Below are 22,825 nucleotides of genomic sequence, written 5' to 3'. Positions count from 1 at the left end.
ACGTATCACCCCAGGGAAATATTATAACATGTGGTCCTCATGACGGGCTTACCACGTTATAAGAGGCACACAATAACTACTGAATAGAGTATTAACAAATTCTGTTACATTATTATCAATGCTATAGGCCTGGTCACACCGCCCGAGCGTTGTTGGAGCGGTCTTGGAGCGGTAGGGAGAGAGGGTTGAATTTCGCTCACAAAATTGGGGGGAAAAATCGAAAACAAAAATCGAAACAAAAAAAAAACAATCGAAATCGAAAATGGTGAACGGTAGCGAGCGGTGGTGATTTTTTTCTCTCCGCTCCACGACCGCTCCAACAACGCTCGGGCGGTGTGACCAGGCCTTAAAGTTCAATGAATCAATATTGAAATCACCCAAGATGTACGATGTATGTCATTATGATATCTTTCAACGGTGGTGAAATCCTTATCTTTCAACAGGAGTCAAATGCTGCATTTAAAGTTATTCAGATTTACACCATGAGGCTTATATACCACATCAATCACAATATTTTCACCTGCTTGTTGACTAATTTCAATAACATGGATAGACTCATGAAAAGTTCCATCACTTGCAAGATCACGTCTCTCAAAAAAATGAATAGGTGTTCTGTACATAAATTCCAACTCCACCTCCTAATGTTCCATATCAATTGGAACATACAGAGTTAAAGCATTATATTAGGCAACACTTAAACATCGTTTCGCCAAGTTTCAGACAAACTAATAACATTTAAGTAAGTCTTCGAAATCATAAGTGTTTATTAATGCTCTTCGAATTGAGTGTATTAAAAAAGGGTGTCACTGGCATTAATATCCCTGAGCTTGATGACAAACTTATCAATATTAAAGTAATTACATTGGGGTTTAGACAAATTTTGAAAACAATTTTCATCAGGATCAGGACCCTCATTTCCATAAAAGACATCAACAATTGCGAAACCATCAACATGATCAAAGTGCAGGTTTTCTAGTCTATCCTGGCTTATATTAAATTGTTGCAGATCATTAAGAATAGAACCTGTTGAAACTTGGATCATCAAGGTCATGCGTTAACAGAGCATGAAATGAAATTAGAGTAACATTCATTCCAGGCCACTGGATCAATATCATTATTATAACAATAATAGTATATATAGGTACCCCTCGGCACCCAGTGGAGCAGGTGGAGCAAGGTAAGCTCCACAATGACGTCATACCTAAATACGGATATTACATCATCATGGTTATGTATGATGTCATTTCCTGTTTCAATTATGTAGGTGTTCAAGAGGAGGGGAAAATGGGTATTTTCCCATGCATGAAGCCAATAGTGTTTTAATTAGAGAGGTGTTAATGAGAAGGGTAATAGAGGTTTTTCCCCGGGCGTGAAATGAATGCATGTTTGGTTCGAGCATAACGATATTGCATAACATTTGTATCATGGTGATGTCCGGTTTTGTAGCGAATGAGACTGAAGGAGTCGCAGCGTACTGACATGTTCAAGCATGTGAACATAGGTTTCCGATAAACAGAAGTGTTAAACCTTTTCGCCGACTTTTCAATTGGTACATCTGAGAACAGAAGCATACAATCCTGTATGATCTTAATTGTGTATTTGAGAGGCGGATAGAGCGTTTTGGGGTCGTGTGGTCCAGTGGTTTGAGCTTTGGACTCATAATCGCAAGGTCGTGTGGTCCAGCTAGTGGTTTGAGCTTTGGACTCATAATCGCAAGGTTTTGAGTTCGAATCCCAACTCTGCCATTGTCTCCACTTTGATAAAAAGGCCCAAGAGTGATATCTGTCGTCTATTATGTTAGCCACTATGGCTGATTAACCTAGACGTAAAATGTTTCCAAGGTAATTGGTTATATACCTGCATGGCGTTTACCAGCAAAAAATGCTGTCCTGCCGAGTTCCTACGGGAGTTACCACAAACAGAAACGCAAACAGTTGTGCAAGAAAGTTCTCACACGCTGCTCGGTTGGTGAACAAAGCAAAAGGTTTTCCATGAAAATCCACATTTCATTGTCCGAAATGGAAATCTGGGAATAGAAATATCATTAAGTATGCATCTACAAAGCGATAATACATTAACAGAATAGGTGTACGTCGGAAAACGCACGTTTCTCATGAAAACCTATTATTCGCAAGTATAGGGCCAACGGAAAACCCAATTATCAAAACTAAATTCCATGTCGCACGTGGCCCACCATCAGTTTTTTTTTTAACGGATTCAGGGATAGAGGGGGGGGGGGCACATCACAGTTCCTGTAGTATTGAAAGCAACTTTGCGCAAATGTCAATCGCTTCATCGAGTGGACGTTAGTGAAAAAATAATAGTAATGATAATATTCAGTATTTTTATATAGCGCTCAATGCATCGGAACGACCTCTCTAAGCGCTTTACAGATATATTATTACCCCGGTCATCGGATCCTTGCATGCCCGCATACAATGTATGCACCTTCTCCTCTCCCTGGGGAGCATTCCAACAAGTGTTCCAAGACTCAATTTGTAGGCATACTACATAGGCTGTCGCATCATACCAGGTACCCATTTTTAATACCTCGGTGGAGAGTGGCAAATTGTGAATTGACGCCTTGCCAAAGGACGCTAGGCCATGGTGGGATTCGAACACATGACCCTCTGATTACAAGGTGAGAGTCAGGCTAACAATGAAAAAAGAACACATTATGACAGTACTGTCGCAGTCAAACCATGGACCTAATACTGTGTTAGTAGGTCCATGGTCAAACCAAGCAATCGCACATGGATTCAGCAAACGCGAATGAATCCTTTCTTGTAAAGTCGGATGCTTCACAAAGGACCGGCTGTAATAGTTGAGTAATTTTAATAGTTCAGGAAATTTAATAGCAAGAAGAGAGAGGGTATTTCTAGGTAGATACCCTGAAGAATTGGGTATGGTATGACTCGGTCGGGGTTTAAACCTATGACATCCCTTTCATTGGTTATACCATGGTCACATTTGCTCTACGGCGGTCGTACGGCGAGTCGAAAACAGTCGTTTCAACATTTTTTGTACCAACTACATAAGGTGGTTTGAATTGAAATTAATAAAACGGCCGTTGTCGACTCGCCGTACGACCGCCGTAGATCAAATGTGACAAAGGTATGGTGTCTTTCATTAGAGGGACACTTTGTGGCGTTGCAGCGTCTACGGTGTAACATACCATCAAGGGGCTGTGGGGTAATAGGAGGGTATGATTCCGCCATTATTTAACATTGTGGCGTCTATGGCGTAACACCAGCATTATGGGGTTGTAAAGGCAACAGGTGGGTGTTTCATAAAGCTGTTCGTAAGATACGAATGACTTTACGCACAACTGGTGATCCTTTCTTGTGCTATGTGATATCCCTGTGTAATTGAGTTATGACCTAAGAACATGTTCCAGTCGTGCGTAAAGTCGTTCGTAACTTTACGAACAGCTTTATGAAACACCCACCCGGATGGTAAGCGTTTATCCTTTCGCAGCGATTTGGTGACACTTTGGTGAATGAAGACGTTAAACTTCGTCCCAAGACGTAAAAAATCACATCTGATCGATACATATGTAAAGAATCAATTTAAACAAAACGCCCCCACACACACTATCTCTCGTTGTCCGACAGAGGGGGTTAATACCTCTTCGAATTGTCGAAATTGTCAGAATGATCCTGCAAGCCCTCCTCCGTTTACTGAAAAAAAATCATCAAGGAAGCAAATGATTATTCAGAAAGTCAATTCTATAAGGGCAAGAATGTGTCAATGTTGCCGAAAGAAGCGGTGAACTTAGGAAGGTGATTGAAAATGTTATATGTCGTTCCGCAAGACGTAAAGATTCATAACTCATCGATACACGTACATGAAGAATCAATTTAAACACACACTTTATTTTATCCGATAGAGGGGGTTAACACATTTTCCAATTGTCGAAATTGTCAGAATGATCCTGTCAGCCCTCCTCCGTTTATTTTCAATATTATCGAGGGAACAAATGATTATCCGAAAAGTCAATTCTATTAGAGCAAATTTGTGTCACTGTTGCCGATAAAGGTCCCTATATCATTTTGAATACTTCTGTCAAGAAAAAATAATTTAGACAAGTTCAGAATATCTGTTATGAAAAAAAAGTATAATTACAGAGAGGCTGCTAATTAAGTCATATCAAATCTCAAAATACAGAATACAAAACCTTGTATGCTTTCAAGGAATTGATTTAAGTAAAGGAAGTACACTATTTCGCAGAAATATATTCTACATCAGCTAATATCGTTACTTTAATTCAAGATTTTTTTTTCTTTATTACCATTATTATTATTCTTTATTTGTAGTTTATGGGGGTAGGGGGGTTAAGTGTAGCTAAGGGTCTGGCTTTACGTTGTGTGTATGTTTTTTTTATTAATATAACTTCCTCATTAATCATTTTGATTGAAGAGAATGGAGAATCTTAACTTGAGTTTTATATACAGATTGTAAGTTTATTTCCGTAATTTAGAATTTTGCTGTTGTACCCGGATTCTGTTCTGTATTTATCCCTTCGTGATTATAAGTTGTTAAAGAAATGTGAGCAGATTAATTCTAAGTTTACATTTGAAATTGATATATATTCCTTTTCTCACCATGTTAAAATGTTTATGTGTAAACTTGAAACAATTTAGTTTTAATGATGTCATGTTATATATATTTTTTTACATGTGATATGAGGAAGAAATAAATATGATTTAAAACAGAAAAAAGATTAAAAATAGATAATGACAAACAATGCCGATCATAACCCTATCAAACTCTGCAAAGCTTAAGAAGACATTTTAAATCCGTTGAATGGAGTGATCAAGCCTTATATTAATAGTAATCATGGTAATACTGGTAGAGATCAAATTATGTCATGTTATGTTTGTTTGTTTGTTCTGAATGTTTCGACTGCGTTTGATTTCATTGTGCTTTTTTGTTAATCCAGTGTGTATTTTTCAGGAGCATCAATTTGTAAGTCCTTTGTAACTTTTCTGTGATCCTTCCACTAATCTTAAATGTTCTTACTTATGTTATATTTTATTTGAAATATTCATATTTCTTGATTTATATGTTTTTATGAAGATTGTAAATGAAGTTTCAATTTTACTTTCAGTACCAAAGAGTATGAAAATGCATATTTTCATATCAGGTCACTTTCTTGGAATCAACAAGAGTACCATTGCATGCCAACATGATCATATTTCTACAAAGTCTTTTCTAATGCACTAGTCATGCTAGTTGTCACTTTCTTCAGTTCCTTCCAGTTCTTCTTCATCTGCATCTTCTTCCTGGTATTGGAATAGGGCATCAAACTTTATTCCGTGTCTGGCCAACACCCGTTGGATTGCCTTTCGAATGTCCATGCCGTTCTCTAACTCTTTCTCTAATATCAGAAAGAATGTCCTGATTGGTGTCATCTTCTTCAAGATACAAGTTATGTCTCAAAAAGTGAGAGTAGTGATCGAAGAAGATTCGTTTTTTAATAACTGCCAATAAAAGTTTTGTGTGATCATTTTCTCGGAATACGAGTATACGTATGAAGATGGACTTGATCATCATGATCATTGCGACCACTATTTTGTATTTTTGTCCACGCGCATGCGTACTCTTCAGTATTCCGAAGACGCAAGACAAAATCTCTGGCCTGCAAGCAAGGGTGCCGGAAGCGGGGGGGGGGGGGGGCCAGGGGGGACACTTGCCCCCCAAATAAAATTTGGGGGGGGGGCAAAACGAGATTTTGCCCCCCCCCCCTCACTGTGCCCCCCTGAAAGTAGAAAAATGATAAATTATTTAAGGACAAAAGTAAACGAAGGCACTTTTCCGCCTGAAAATTGTCATTTCCATTGTCAAAAATGAAAAAATTTTGCCCCTGACGGGGCAAATACATTATCATAGTAACCTAGCGTCTTTTGACGAACAGTTCCTCTGTGAAACATACCTTTGATAAGCCCATTTTCCATCTTATTACAGTGTGATAACGTTTAACCTTTTAATGAATACATTTCAGACTAAAAGCGAATGGCAAATTGATAGTGGTCCACCAATGATTAGGTTTATAATTCTATGATTGCTGTGTCGTCTAACAAACGCGCGGTCGCCCAGAAACGCTCAGACCGGACCCGATATCACTAACGCGCGTGAACACTATAGTTACTCGAGCAACATATGGAATCTATGTCATAGCTGTCAAGCCCAGAAACCATAACATTTCGAGAAACTTGTTTCAATTATTTCATTTTCAACTAAATATAAATTGAGTTAATACAGTGATAACAAGTCAGTGCCCTAAAGAAAATACCAAGGTCATTTCAACTCAATATAGACATGTTATCAGAAAATTACACACAGAATAATCATGTGTAGAGGATTATAATTTATAATTTGTGAAAATGGTGAATCCCACTCGAAAGCAACTTAGAGATAATGTTTAGACATGAAAAAAATAAAATCATCTGTGAAAGTGTCTTCTTGACCGGACTCATATTATCCGAGATATGAATAAAAATGTAAATAAAGAATATAAAAGAAAAAAAGCGTTACAGTACTGCTCTACTATAAAAAAAAATCTTAAGATATTTTCACAGCCCCGTATTTTCCTCTATTCCTTTTCATTGGCATGATTGGAAAGCGTTTTGTCTGATACTATTTCAGCTCATATGATATAGCACTTATGTATTTTAGATTCCAAAACTTCTTCCCATTACCTGTTACTAATCAGATCGAGATGGCAGCTAGCTCTGGTTCATCCCAGCTTTGTTATTCATGGACGTTTGCAAAAATAAAAAAAACAATCCGGGAGTGGGTGGGGCTGCAAGACCTAAATTTTCGAAGAAACTTAAGAGCGAGGGGGTTTGTGATGGGGGAGCTTTTGCATTTTCTAGAATAAAATTGAAGGATTTCGTGCACACTTTTGGTGAATTTTGTGAATTTTGCCCTCTCGATCGGCGGCCCCCGGCTGCGTACGGTCATGTTTGTCATCTTAAAGTCTTTAAAAGGCTTATATTACATTGGTTTGTTTGAAACAATTTCGTTTGCAATAAGGCTCGTAATTTGCTGGAACTGCGACCCTGATCATGAAGAAACACCAGTCTGGGTCAGAAGGGAGGAAACAGAAGGAGCAAAGAGAACTTCAGGACTGTAATTTAATTCTCAAGAAATTTATTTTTGAATGCTTTTAGAAACGCAACTTTTATACTCCATTTTTAGACAAAGTCCTTACCGGGGGGGGGGGGGGTCCCACAGCCTCTCCAGCTCGATCGCTTCGGTATCTCACGCTGTCAAAAATATTGTGCCCCCTTCGGGATTTTGCCCCAAAAAAACTGAGTGTTCCGGCGCGCCTGCCGGCAAGGTTGGTAGATCACTGGGACAAGACCTCGTTACCATTTCCCATTCTTGCCCTCGCGCGAATAAGCGTTGATGGCTAATGGATATTAGCAATATTAATAAAAGCCAATCACAGGAAGGGAATTGGCCACGCCTCTTTTAATGAAAAAATACATGAAACATCATGAATATTCACTACATGTCCAAACGTGACTTGGAAAGAGGGTGCCAGAAATCGGAGTGTCAGTATATGGACACACCCATAGATCACCGATGAATACTCCACCTCGAATATCCTTTCTTTATCCATTTGAGAACTACATTTACTCCCTGCTCAACAATTTTGGTAGACACATGCACCTCTATCCTTGCGGAGTTTGAAGGCTTCATGATCAGTGCCTAGGATATTCCGGCGAGCTTTGAGGGCAGGAGGGATTGTGGAGCGTGTTACGTGCAGACGCCGGGATAATTATGTGCAAACAACGTTGTGCAAAATTTCGCCAGGATTCGTGGAAACAACGGTATTTGTGCAAACGCCACGCGGGGACATGCACAAATCTGTCCAAATTTATCAACGGCATATGTGCAAACATGACGACGGGATATGTGCAAATCACTGTTTTTATCAATACTATTTCTGCCTGAATGGGGCAGTAGATTCAGGACCATCGACCATCGTTTTTCAAAGAGGCCAGGGTGGAGCACTCAGTACTGTTTCGAACACGGTATCGGGCACTTTTAAAGCAAATGGGTGAATGGGCCCAAGAGTATTGTTTTCAACTCAGGCACGGGAAAATTATACTCACAATATAATAATGCTTTACTGACACAAAACTGTAAAAAAAACACCCAATCTCTATCCACAAATGTAATAATACTCTTTTCTAAAAGATACAGTAAAGCAAACGCAGCACCCACAAGGTAATAAATTAGAATATAAATTTAATGTGTATCTCTACCCAAATATTGTTTTTAGACATGTGAAAAGAGTTGGGTGCAAGTTAGTGTTCAATTCCACCATTATTCAGAAAATTGGGTCAATAAGTAAAGCAATAATACAAGATTTAATGATAAAAAATAGTACTAGACTATGAGGTCTGAAAGAAGAAACTTTTTTTGTGTGTGTGTTCACAGGAACCAGCAAGGGATTACGGAACCAGCATAGGATCAGGGAACCAGGAAAGATTAAGCAGCAGGAAAACGATAGCCAAGATATAGTACTTTTGTCAGACAATTCAATTCAATTCAATTCTGGTTTTATTGTGAAAATGGTACATGACAAAAGTCCGAAGACTCATATTATCATATTTACAAAGTAAAAATGTACATGTACATTATTAAAAGATTACAATAATCACAATTCTAGTGCTAGATAAATAATCAACAAATAAAGCCAGAAAAAATCACTTTGGACAATCTGAAAATAAAACTGAAATTATAACATTGTAAAACTATCATTGTCAAAATTAAATCAGCAAAGTTGCGAGTATTAAAAACATATATAAATCAACATTCACACTTTTAAAATATCATGATTAATAGTCATGCATATTTAAACCTAGAACCTGAAGGAATTTGCTTTTGAGATATCTGAACCATTAACTGAAATGGCTCAGATATCTCAAAAGCAAATTCCTTCAGGAGGCGTGTTGGACAATCAGCTGGATGCCCGGCTTTAAGTGTATTCAGCTTCCTCAGGCATTTATACACTTCATAACGTTGGATTACCTGTGGTGAAACTGGTAAGCACTCAAATCATATTTTTATAACTTTGATTGTATCTTTCTTTACGTATATGCAACCTTTTTACGCAAAGTATTGGTGGAATAGATTACTGAAATATACCTTTTCACTTATCTTTTCACTTATCAAGAAATATTTTTGGCCAAAGATGCATTTTAAAGCATATTAGGTGTAAAATATAGTCTTTACCACAGACCCATTAAAAAAAATCTTCATAACTAACCCTAGTAATAAATCATAGATATAGAACGTAGTCTTTACCTTGTAACCTGTAGCTTCCTGAATAGTTGTAAAATTGTTAAGTTGGTGTGATAAATCACTGGTCCATAAACTACTACAATGTCCCCACTACCACCCCCCCCCCCTCCCCCAGAAAAAAAATGTTATAATAATCGCTATGGTCTTCGGATGTGAATTGAATGTATTAGAATGTCACTGGCATTCGCCAATATTTTCTTCAAAACAAGAAGTACAAAATAATACAAAACAAATATACAATTCAAGGAATATATTCAAATAAACAAAAACAAAATAGTATTTCGTCAAAAAGAGAAACAATTTATGTCTCCTTATAAATGCCTCATGGCATAAATAATAGAAGGGAGTGATAAGCATGCAGGCGACAGATATACATATATACACATATACACCCACACATACACAATATGTGTATATACATATACATATCTGTTTTGTTCTGAAAAACCATCAACAGTTATAAATGAATCTCCTTGGGTCTGAGGATCAGACTAATTGTGTTTGATCTGCTAGTTTTGTATGTAATGTGCTTGGGTGAGCATATACACACCTTTTTATATATTGTACATAGATAGTACACACAGTACATGTTTTTAAATGCATGTGATGTGTATGCCTTGCCTGAGGTTTCTATTGTTAGCGCCATCTCTTGGTCAACTGAGGTGATAGAGGTGATAACATGGAATCAGTGCTGGAGATTTTGTTTTGGGAGTTAATCTTCACCAATCTGAAGCATCCTAAACGGGAATGCTATTTATTAGAAGATTTTTGGAGGCAAAGAGGTTAGTTAAAACATTGATTTATATGTACTTCATGAATTTTGAATGTACATTGCAAGAAAGACTGATATATTAATTTGAATTGCATACTGGCATGGCACAAGTAAGCTTAATGCATTAATGTATGTGAAAGTACATACCCAGTTTATACAGAAAGCATGTTTGTCAACTGCATATCACTTGAAAGGTTAACACCTGTAATGCTATAGAGTAATTCTAAATGATGTCTAAGAGACAATTATATATTTGTATTAAGTACATGAATTTCACAAGATTAATTTAATGTTGATTGCTGAAGTTGTTTGGTTGTATTACAATTGGGTGAGAAGCTTTTCAGTGCTATTATGTCGACGTATCTTGAAACTGGATTGTGATTTATATTCAGGTCAAAATAATCAATTTATAATGGTAAAAGTCATAAATGATGTAAAGGTTAATTGCTTTTGTACTTACTTGGAATTTGCTTCATGTCAAAATACACAGAAGAAAATGAATTAAGAAATAAAAGGATGACATGAAACTTTATATTCATGTTGAGACCTTTGTTTTCATTTTCGAACTCTCAAACAAGTCTTCAGCTACACACTGTTTTCACCGTATGTGCATATGCCATCGTTGATTTCTTTGATTAAGCCTTCATTGCAAGTTCTTTCCCCTTCGTCTAGGCCACCCCTTACTCCTTCGTGTAAACAATCTCTTACTCCATCCAAGCCATCTTTCACTCCTTCGTCCAAGCTATCGCTTACTCCTTCGTCTAAGCCATCTCTTACTCCATTGTCGAAGCCTTCGTCGGTAACCTCGTCGTTTACTCGGCCATCAGTGTCTTCATCGATTAATTGCTGTCCTTCGACATGCGGAGTCATGTCTCCTTCAAACACAATCTGGGCACTGTTACGAATTATTCTAAGTACCTGCTCTTGATTGCTTGTAAGTGACAAGTAGTGTTCTCCGTTGCCTTCTGACAGATGTCCCAACACAATGTATGGCATATTTAATGTGAAAATATTCCCCTCATTGACTTCCGGTGAAATTAATGTTGTTCCTCCGTTTAATGAACTTATGACAAGGATTTGGATGTGAAATATGTCAGCAATTGCCTGCAAGGTGAGGTGGTCTCCGTAACTTCCATCGCTTGACATACGAGCAAGGTAATCTTCGGGCACTTCAGTAAGAAATGCTGTCCATTCTCTTCCGTTCCCAAGATATGTGTTACTTGCCAGGAATCGAACAACCTCTTGTCTTATAGTAATATGGGATCTAAAGATTCCCAAAGTTGCTAACTGATCAGATACAGCACTGAATTGGCAGTTCCCATTGCCCTTCGGATTTAGACGTACAGTGAGTCCAGAGTCTTCGAATAACTGTTCAATGCAACTTTCCCGAGTTATAACTATATAGTACTTCTCAACGTGCTCCCTTCTTGGAATGGTGACTCGTTCGCGTTGGTTTGGATAAGACAAAGTATCAGCAGTTATGTCAACCAGACTAAACCACTGCTCTGTTTTGTTATTCGTACGTGGATTTGTTAAAGCAATTTTATATTTGTGCCTTTTCAGATTTCTTTCAGTAATGTTTTTACTGCAGGAAGAATCGGAGCATCGGCCAAAGAAGACACTGAATGGGGTGTTCCAACCCAATACTTCCTTAGGTTCGTCATTGAGAACCTTCGCGCATTTGGAAAGTTTAGGTACCCAATTTACGCCATATCTTCTAGAAATAAGGTCGAAAAGTATCTTTGACCGGTGAGACCTTTCAACCTTTCCCTGTGATTTAGGATGATATGGGGCACTCGTTAGGTCTTGAATTCCTCTACGACTTAACATAATTTTTACTCTTCCTTTAAATTCCGTTCCCTGGTCATGTTGTATGTAGGTCGGAGTACCAAACATGTCAAAAATTTTTGACAAGTGCCGTGCCACATTGGTGCTTGATTTAGTTTCCATAGGCCTCAACCATGTATAGCGACTGAACACATCAATTGCGGTCAGTATGTATCTGTAAGTCCTTTTCTTGTACGTGGCTGCTGTTCTCATTTTCAGAAGGTCTATCTGGATTCTTTCCATGACATGTTTCGCTGTAATGGGTATATATGGTGCCTTGTTTGTAAATGTCACATTCATGCGCCGATGCATTGAACATTGAGACAATATATTTCGAACTACTTCTTCTGAAATTCCGGAAAACTTTCTCTTAAGCCTATGGTAGATCCGCCTTGCTCCTGCTCCATTTGCCTTGAAGTACTCTTCCATGACAATGTCTGGTATTTGCGACTTTTTCAATACCATTTCTTCGTCTAAGTATAGCTTTGGCGGATCACCTTGCAAACTGAACCTTCCTCTGTATCTGTTGTATCGCGTTATGGCGGATTTTTCCTCGGTGGTTCTTTGAGCACATGCAACATTGAAAGAACCTTCGATGAGCTTTACTATTGTATCATAGGTCACATCAGTCATAGCAGATGTCCTTTTCTTTCCCTGACTCTTGACCACTGCTACCAAGAGCAGCAATAGCCCTATGCATCTTAGGAACTTCATCCTGAGGTGGGGAAAGGCAAAAAACAAAACAAGTACCGTTAATTGTGTTTTAAAATAAACTTAAGAGATACAATGAGCAACAGATAGAAAGTGACCTCTTTAATCCAAAAGATCTACGCGCTAATTGCTAAGTGACTAATGAAAAGTATATCACAGTTCAGGCAGAATTTTCTTTGTAAAGAGGAGCATATTCAACTCCTGGTCAGCCATAACGAGTGGCCATGTTTATATGAAGACAATTTGTAACTTCTCCCGAAAAAAGACAAATTTTAAGATGTTTTCAAATTTTCCAAGATTGTTTCAGAAACCGTTGAATCCCTGGGAATTTTCCAGATTGTTTTAGAATTTCCAGGATTTTTCTGGAGGTTTGACGAAGTGGGAAGAATTGTTGAAAGAGTAAGCAAAAACTTATATAGAAAACGATCATGAAATACATGTACACACGAAATTAGTTATCTTTCAGATTTTTAGTAAGATGTTTTATAGCAGGCCCCCATTAAATCCTTTCAGATAAAACAGAACCAATATCCGCTGTATAATGCAGATGTGAAATTTTATGTAAATTTTCAATGAATTTGCATAAGATGTTGTTTGAAGGTTTGCATGGTGGCATGTACAATCGCTGATGTGGTTTACGGTACACCATGTGGAGTGTTATAGAAACAGTGGATAGAAGAAAAGGGAAATGGATATAGGCGAGAAAGGACTGTCAACCTGCCCGAAACGTCGAGTCTCTCTACTGTTTCTACTCATCATTTCTACTCGCCGACACAAGCTAGGATCTCCCCATCCACCCTACTACTCAAGCTATTTTTTTAACCCATCAATCTCTTCTGGTTTACAGTCCTTTTCAGTACTACATTCAAGAAAGAATACTCTTCTCTCAAATCTCGCCTATCCATTTCCTTTTTCTTCTTCTTTCCGCTGTTTCTATAACACTCCACATGGTGTACCGTAAACCACATCAGCGAAATTTGAATAAGTTTGCATAATTAAAAAATAAGTCTTTCTAGAAGATTGAAAGCCCCTACCAATTATAAGCTCCAGCAGTTAAAACAAAGTCAAAATCCGCTGCGATACAGAGAGGTAACATTCTTTTTTTTCGAAGAAATTTGCACAAATTTACATAATTAATTTTTTAATGGAGTCTTGTGGAGAAGTTAGCCCTCACCCATCTACTGCAGTCACTCTCACACACACGCATACGACCCCCGGCAGCATAGATCCCAAATTGTTTCTCCTCCTTATAAATGCTCCATTTTAAAGATACGATATAGATGATTTAGTTATTAAATCTTTGTATAAAAACGTAGCCGTAGTTCTGAAAAAAATGCCTTGAATTTCTGAGAACTGCAGTAGATTTAACCCTTTGATGACCTAAGGCAAATAATGCTTGATAAGTTAATGGAATTTGAAAGACCTTGTTGGCTACTGAGAGACATTATAATCAATCCCTTGGTAGTTTATATATGATACCTAACATGTTCGTATTCCGAAAATTACATATTCCACATTATCTTGCACTACTTGCATTCATGAACCATTTCGATCTGTATGACCTTAAATGACCTTTAACTGACCAATGCATGGTTTAAATGTCCAGTAATTCGTAAAACTGCGTTTGATTTTTCATTAGCTATAATTTGATACCAAACATGACATATTAATTCCGTAAAATATGGAAATCATATTTAAGAGGTATGTAAAAAGTGGGCGTGGTCTATAACGTCAATAAAACATGCCCAAAGGTGCCCAGTTGGCAACCGTCAGATTCTTGGAGTTGACACCCTATACTACAACTTCCAACAAAAAAATGCAGTCGTGTGGAACTTGACGGTTATGTTTTGGTTCTACCTTACTATACGGAGAAGTCTAGGTTCAGCTTAAATGTCTAAATGGAACGCCCCTGGCAGTATCGCCTGCATTGCACAATTCAATATGGCAGCAGTACGGGGGGGGGGGGTATCCCTAGGTCTATTGTCAGTTCAAAATGATTGAGGGTCTGTGTGTCCAATGAAATTGGAAATAAACATTGAGCTTGCCGTGCTGACCCTACTGGGGAGCAGAATTAATTTAGCCAAAGAACTGAGGCTACAGCTCCATTTATTGTCTTGTTTATTACGTGCCTTGGCGCAGCAATTGGGCACGCGTTGTATAGCACCACGCCTACGATCTCTGGTCCAGCTAGATTGTGGGCTAACTTACGTGGTCCGCAAGCCGGGATTTTCCTTATATTATTAGGTGTGTAACCTATGTCATAGACATATGCGTGTGCCCATTCGTAGCGCCACGAGTTACTTCCAATTATTATCAAAGCCGGGGGGCAGTCAAATATATTGCTGTACACACGCGTGACCAATGATTCCAAACACCCCCTAAACGAGTTTATCTCTGTGTGCAAAATAACCCCCTAAACAAGTTTTTGTTGCTATGTATTAAAACACAGACATTGCTCTGTACTGCAAGTAAAGACACTACAAGGGCCTTGTAGTGTCTTTGCTATTATCCCGGGGGGGGGGGGCACTTACATTGACGAGTGGATACCATGCGCGACCAGAAAAACAGGTAGGGCACGTTACGTATACGTAACGTGATAACGGTGTCAAAAACACAATTAATGAAAAAAAGGTATCTATTTCGATAAGAAAATTACGTGTTTAGGGTCGAATTTGCGGGGATGATAAAACAAAATTAAAAAGTTTTAAAAAGGAAGTCCTTTTTGCCCCCAACACTTCGTGTTTAGAGTCCGATTTGCGCGAGGTGTAGAAGGTGGGGGTCGTACTAAACCAAATAAGGTAAAGCCGACGACCAAAGGACCAGGTAACAATAAAACATTCCTATGTACTTGTTTAGGGGTTCATTTCAGGGAATATTTGCCAAGAGCATCGCTTTGTTTCCGATAATTGTTAAGGGTAAGGTTTCACACGCCAATACTTGTTAGGGGTGCATTTTCAGAATATGGAAATTACGTGTTTAGGGTGCGCATTGCCCGGCGCATTGTATCCACTCGTGAATGGAAGTACCCCCCCCCCCCCCGGGCTATTATACAAACACTAGGATATCAGCCACAAATATCAATATCACTAAGGCTCTTGCATACCTGATACTTTGAAGCTACAATCATCAGAGCTGGGTAGGGTAGAAGTGATGCATGGAAGACTCTCAGAGCCTCGTAAAAGAATCGAACAGTCTGTGTGATGAGTGCTCAAACTCAGGTTGGATCCAGTGGACTACCATTATGACTGACGCGTCTTTCTAGTTTTATCTAGTTGAAATCGTCAAGACAGCCATTTCAAATTACAATAGCTATAATTTGTCAGCTGCATTCAGGCCTGGCTCCATTGTCACAGTAATTGTATGCATTTTTTTCATGCCAACACGTTTCCCACAACTTAGCATTTCCCTCCAACAAGCTAGGACTCAACCCAATCCATCTGAGAAGTAATTAAGGGCCGGGGGTACGCGCGTGGAGGTGGTTTATGTGCGAACGCCGGGATATGTGCAAACAACGGTATATGTGCAAAATTTCGCATGGGATTTGTGCAAACAACGGTAGGTACATGTGCAAAATTTCGCCGGGGATTTGTGCAAACAACGGTATTTGTGCAAACGCCACGTGGGGGAAATATGCAAATCTGTCAAAGTCCATCAACGGCATATGTGCAAACATGACGACGGGATAATATGTGCAAATGAACAATTTTCAAGGGAAATGTGCAAACACCTCCGGGATATCGGTTCAAATCATTGTTTTTAGCAATATTAAGGCTCTCATGAAATACATAACATTATTGTTTATAATGTGAAACCTGCCTGCATATATAGTACGTGGAGAAGCTTTTCAAAGAGGCAGGGTTGTGGGTACTAGTGGCGTAGCTACGGGGGACTGGGGGCACGTCCCCCCCCCCCTGAAAAAATTGGCGGAGCAAAAAAAGGGAAAGAAGAATTATCAAAGGGAGAAAGACAGAAGGAAAAAATAGGAGGAAGACGATATTGAATAAAATAACGTGGGAAGACTTGCAAAACAAAAAATCTATCATGTTGCTAAATAAAATTTTCGCTCGCGCTTCGCGCTCGCGCATCGCGCTCGAACGATGAAATTCATATCTTGCTCAATAGGCTGATATGGAGCTTAAACTATCAAGTTTTGAAGTCAATATACAAAACATTTTATCTCGGCCGGACATCGAGCTTTCATTATTTTCTCCATTTACAAATGTAATGCACTCTGTAAAATGTCCGTTAATATGGTCTTCAACATTCAAGCTCATGTTGCGTGGTCGCGTTAATTGATTGGCCAAGTTCCCCTTCGCGTATTCCATAAAGTTCTCAAAATATCAATTTTCAGATGTGACTGTCAAAACGTAGGCCTATTGCGCGCTCGTATTTGATTGGTGAGTACTCCATGTACTCTATTCTATATAAGCAAACACAAACCCCATGCCTTTTCATTACATTTTATTTAAAATTATTCAGCTCGCATTAACTGTTAAAGAGCATTAACCACTGTAAAGTGTATTCATATTTACAAAATGCTTGAAATTTCTAGTTTTCAATTTCAATTCAATTTTTTTTAATGTCTCGAAAAATGAATACTGTCTATATCCATACGCTAGATACATGGCAATGGTTTGGAAGATGGTGAGGTCTAAGTTTTAAAGTTTATTTACATTTTTAACCACCTAGTATTTGAGTAAAGACTACGCTTTAATCTAGCTCAGGTATAGCGTTTATCATGTTGCTTGGAAGATTATATGGACAAGAGTCTCAAAGTAGTAGTCTCAAATTAATAGACTAATAACATTCATCTTGTATGGTACGGTCGTATTGGGTCTGGAAAAGAGACTACCAGCATTCGTTTCGTAAAATAGTCAATTATGACTTATTGCCAAATAAAAACAAGGAATGGAATGGTATGGATTTGTCACAAATCAGAAGGTCGAAAATTTAGAGTAGCACCCTTTGTCTCATACAGAATAGTCCACTAGGTCTGAGAAAATAGAAAAACATTCATCTGATTCCAGGGTCGGCGGAGCGAAATTGAAAGGGGGGGGGGGCACAGGGAAAAAGGGCACTTGAAAAAAAAAAGGATATGTACTCTAGTAGTGTAATGCGCAAAAATTATTGAGGGGACAGACATGGCGTATGGGGCAAAATTTCTTTAAAGCTTCGAGCGAGCGAGCGAAGTGAGCGAGCAAAATGTTGACACTTTTAATGAAAAAATAGCATTTGTGATAATTTGTGATAGGTTTTGAGATAGAGAACAAAATCATATTTCAGCACTTTTCTTTCCTTTTTTCTTCATTTTTTTTTTCTTGGTCTTAAAAAGTTTTTGGGGGTCCATGGATCGAGGTCAATTTTTAAGGGGGGCAAGTCCCCCCCCCCCCTCTCCCGGTTTAGATGCCCCTGCAGAAAAGAAAGAACGCTAATTGCAAATGCATATACCTCATATTAACAAACTGGACACTTGAACAAACCAGAACAGAAGGGGCATTTATCAGAGGTAAATAAGGGCATATTCATATGGGGCACTTGATCAAAGGTGGAAATGTGCACACTGCAGGAGAAGAATTTCTCTCTGAAAAGGGGCAACTAAAAGGGGCAAGGAGAATATTTAAAAAGGATTTTTTGTTATTTAAAAATGCACTTTTAGAAAGGATAAGGACGCGAAATAAGGAAAACGGGCGATAAACGGGCATTAAAAGGGCGGTTTTAAGAGTGGAAACTTATCCGGTAGGAGAAAAACTGGTACTTCTATTCAAGATGAAAGGGGCACTGAACGCGTTCTAAGGGGGTATTGTTCTTGGGTAAAAAGGGGAAAACTTTTTAGTGCTTAAAAAAGTGGGGGCACTGTGCGACACCCCCCCCCCCCCGGGATCGCGGTGCAAGGTAAAAATGGCAGAGGTAATAATGGCAGAGGTAAAAATGGCAGAGGTAAAAATGGCAGAAGTAAAAATGGCAGAGGTAAAAACGGTAGAGGTAAAAAAAAAAAAAAGCAGAGGCATAAATGACAAGAGGTAAAAATGGAAGATGTGATAATGGCAGAGGTAAAGGTGGCCGAGGTACATTATTAGAAAAAATAGTAGATTCTTCAGAAGAAAAAATTAAAAAGAGGTTTTACGGAAAAAAATAATTTTGTAAATTATAATAACAGGAGGATTTTTCACTATTTTTCTACAATTTTTCTACAAGAATCTGAACCAGACGGTCCCCTCGATCGACCCCAAATTGGTTTACCAGTCAAAACAAGATTATTATTGATTTTCATAATCAGTTACATATTCAGTGCCAAGCCTGGGAACGCATGCTTATTGTCATTCAAATATTTAAAAAGAATAGTACAGACGACACAACAAATAAGGACATTATATTTAACCACAATCATTCGTGACAATTTCAAGGTCTATAAGCTTTCCCCGCTATGTTCTCTACATTTTCCCCCGCCCCCTAACCCTCTCTGTCTCTCCAGCTCTCTTATATCTACTCTTCCTCCTTTTTGTAACGGTAAACCTGGCAAAACTTTAGATATATAAAAACCACCCAGACAAAAAGGAATGTTATAAAATGATGAATGAGAATAGTGCAGTTTCATTTTGCTCCTGATAAACTGATGAAAAAAAAGTCGTTTAATTTCTTTTTATAAAGCCTTCACGGTACACCGAATTCGTAAATAACATTGTTAGGCCGATGAAGACATGATGATGATGAAATGCCTAACCTTGACGTACATGCGGGGGCTTTTGACCATTCATTGCATGGGGGTTTGACATGTTAAAGCTGGCCATATTTTACCTATAGAGCTGTGATTTTCGCATACATTCGGATATTCCGAAGGCTCGTTATTCCGAAGGTTCGTTAATCCGAAAACGAAATAAGATTCGTAATTGATTTATATAGCGTCTTTTCCATTTTGATTAATGCCAAGAGAAGTACAAAAAAGGGTAAATTTAAAAATGAGGAAAAATGACTGTTCGTTAGTCCGAAAACGAAATGAGGTTCGTAATTCCGAAGGTTCATTAGCCCGAAAACGAAATAAGGTTCGTTAATCCGAATACGAAATGAGGTTCGTAATTTCGAAGGTTCGTTAGTCCGAAAACGAAATGAGGTTCGTAATACCGAAGGTTCATTAGTCCGAAAAACGAAATAAGGTTCGTTAATCCGAAATTAAATAAGGTTCGTACTTCCGCAAATGAAATTAATTCATTTTGGTAAAAAGAACGGTGTTGTCCTTACAAGAGATTATGCAATAATAAAATAACGAACGTTGATACATGTGTGTGTTGTGGCCGGCATGTGCATTAAGAATAGGAGGCCGGATCAAGCATACGCTTTATTTTTATTTTATCTGAGCAATTGCTGCCCAAGCAAATGGTTTAAAGATGCAGGGGATTAAGTATGTTGGTCGCGTGCGAGTAACCTCCAGATAATAGGATTGCGGAGGGGGTGTCTTTTTTAATAAGAGCCTCTGCTGGTAATAAAAATAAAAATAATACTAATGATGATCATAATAAAAATGGGGATAAAGAATATAAATGTTGGTAAAGTTTTATTGATCGTTACGCCTAGTGTGTATGATTACAAAAAATGCTCGGAATGTTTATTTTTATGTGGGGCGTTGTGGACCGGTGGATTAGTCTACTGACTACGAAACAGAGGTTCGAATCCAAGGCGTAATGGCGTAATTTCCTTCAACGATAAATTTATTTACACTGCGCTGCACTCAACCCGGGTGAGGTGAATGGGTAGCGGTAGGAAGAAATTAATTAAATGCCGTCCTTTGGACGCCTATAGGCAGCCCAGCTAAAGCCGGGGTAATAGCGGGGGCCTCTGGGAGAACTGTTTTCAGAACTGAAGTGGCTTCCCTTGGTAGATAATACCAATATTATTGTAGTGGATTGAAAAGGTGTTCCTAGGGTACTCTAAAAGTGTTCCTAGGGTGCTAGCAATAATATAAAAGAATTTTTAAAAAAGGAAAGTTTATGGCAAGGTGAACCAGGTTCTGTCACCTGACCAAAAGAAGGCAGACAAGAAAGAGCAAAAAGAATTGAATTACTATAAAGAAATTAATTACTGGGTTGAATATACTCCATCTTTAAACACCTGATGCTCTGCTTACCGAAACAAACCCCATTCCAATCAAGAATACATAATATAAGTTAATGTTAGACTTTAAAATAGTAAAGTGATGTGAGCTACTATTGTTTTAAAATAATTAGTAAATATTTCGATGTGAACGATAGGTTAAGTTGAGAGGGTCATCTTAGCCCAGGGTATTTAGTGCGGTGTAGAAAAGGGTGTGGTACAGGCGAAATCCTGTGCTTCCATTGGACTGTACTCATGTAAATTAGGAGAAAAGGGCTGGCCAATTTGCACACGGACAGTTTTCCAGCTGTTTAAAACCTGTTGAATCTTCAGAAACGGGAGGAAATAGGAGGAGAAACAACAGGCAAAAGTAACAGGACAGAGAAATAAGAGACCAGAATTCTACCTCATTCCCCTCCAGCAGGAATCTAGCATTTATCATCGGAAGTCATTTTCAACCATAATTGTCAAAACCTATTTGTCTTCAGAACCTATTTGTCTTCAGAACTATATGTCTTCAGAATTAATCTTTCCTCAGAATCTAATCCCATCGTACCTCACCTGCTGAATACATATCATCTCTTTTTCTACTTCGTTTTCGACGATAGACAGCAACTTCTAGAAATAGGATGAGGTTGCGGATAATACTTGAGAACTCGGAGAGCGTTGTATGCTAACAATTAGAAGGAAAGACAGCGAGTGCGGCAGAGAGCTAGGACACGACTGCAGAAAACAGCTGCATGGGAGGACTGAACATTTTTATAGACTGAACTGCTACAAGGCCTTGCCCATCTTCCGAAACTACAGGTTTCTTCTTTCTAAAACTATTTAACACCCGTTCACTTTTAATGTTAATTAATTGGTTACTGTTAAAAAGAAGCAATTGGGATTATTTGTATTCCCCTGGCAACTTCAAATTAATATTTAAAATTAAAGAACCAAGAATAATCTATCTATATAAACTTCATTGTCTTTGTATTTATTTAATGTTGTGGTCTTTGTTCACACTAGCCGACCCCCTCCTCGACGACGGTATATAGACTGGAGAGCTAGCAGACCATATCCGAAAGGAACCCTGCCTCAGTGTGAGACCGTCGGCGGGAAGAGGGGAGTGGCCAGATTATTATTATTGTCATTATCATTAGGTGATTAGGTCTACATGAAATTTCCAAATTTTGAGCTCGTGATTCGCTCGCAATATTTCACAAGGATGCCCTTTAACAGTGATTAGGTCCATAATTGACCTAAAAGCGTGTTATATAACTTCAGATTTGATTTTTTTTCCAAACCGCTTGCTCGCGAAAATAAAACCTGAATATATATTATCAATCAAAAATCAATTAAAACAACTTTGCCCAACGTAATTACAAAAAAAAACATACAACTTAACACAGATGACAATCTCATGGTGAAAATATCAGTTTGCACTTTTTTTGGCTTTGCCCCCCCCCCCCCAGGAAAATACGTTCCACCGCCCCTGGTTGAAACATGCATCGTCTTCATGGCTAACTGCAAAAATTCCTTAACATGTCCCTTTTAGATCAGGTCAGAGCTTTTATTTAAAATTTCTGCTCGCGCTCTTGTTTTGAAGATCACCAACATATTGGCCATCATATTTTCAACGATAAAGTTCGAGCTGCCGGTCGAGGATATTATGGGTAAACATGTTTCGCCCCCCCCCCCTTAGCGAAACTTGGATCCGCCGGGGGGGGGGGGCAGGGGCCACCTGCATCCCAAAAATAAATAACATGGAAATGCTATTTTTCCAAGCTACTCTTTAAAGTATTCATTTTAGATTAATTTTCAGGCTGAAGTATTAAAATTTTTTCAGCTCGCGCTTCGCACTCGCATTATTCGATTGGTGAAATAATCATGCATCCTAAAGAGGTAACTAAATGCAGTCCTTACCAGGTTCCTTTTTCTGGTCAGTGTATTTAATCTCGCGCTTTGCGCTCGTGTTAACGCATTAGTTAATTCATGGACTTAAATGGTTTAATGATAGCAAAAATCTGCTCGGAATAATTGTTTTCATTTCTTATTGAAATGCCCTAAAGTTTAAGCTTGTAATTCACGCTCGCAACATCTCGCAATAATGATATTTTAACAGTA

General features: G+C 38.4%; 1 protein-coding gene across 1 annotated transcript; it reads right to left on the bottom strand.

Annotated features, from left to right (window-relative positions):
• Positions 1-10,678: 10,678 nt before the first annotated feature.
• On the bottom strand, positions 10,679-16,139 carry LOC121427848. Its single transcript, XM_041624420.1, has 2 exons — positions 15,735-16,139; positions 10,679-12,635 (listed from the first exon to the last, which is right to left on the bottom strand). Exon 2 carries the CDS (start codon positions 12,632-12,634, stop codon positions 10,679-10,681), a length of 1,956 nt encoding a protein of 651 aa, XP_041480354.1. The 5' UTR covers position 12,635; positions 15,735-16,139.
• Positions 16,140-22,825: the final 6,686 nt, after the last annotated feature.

Source organism: Lytechinus variegatus, chromosome 14, assembly GCF_018143015.1.
Source record: "Lytechinus variegatus isolate NC3 chromosome 14, Lvar_3.0, whole genome shotgun sequence".
Taxonomy (NCBI): domain Eukaryota; kingdom Metazoa; phylum Echinodermata; class Echinoidea; order Temnopleuroida; family Toxopneustidae; genus Lytechinus; species Lytechinus variegatus.
This window is presented reverse-complemented; position numbering and strand designations above follow the sequence as displayed.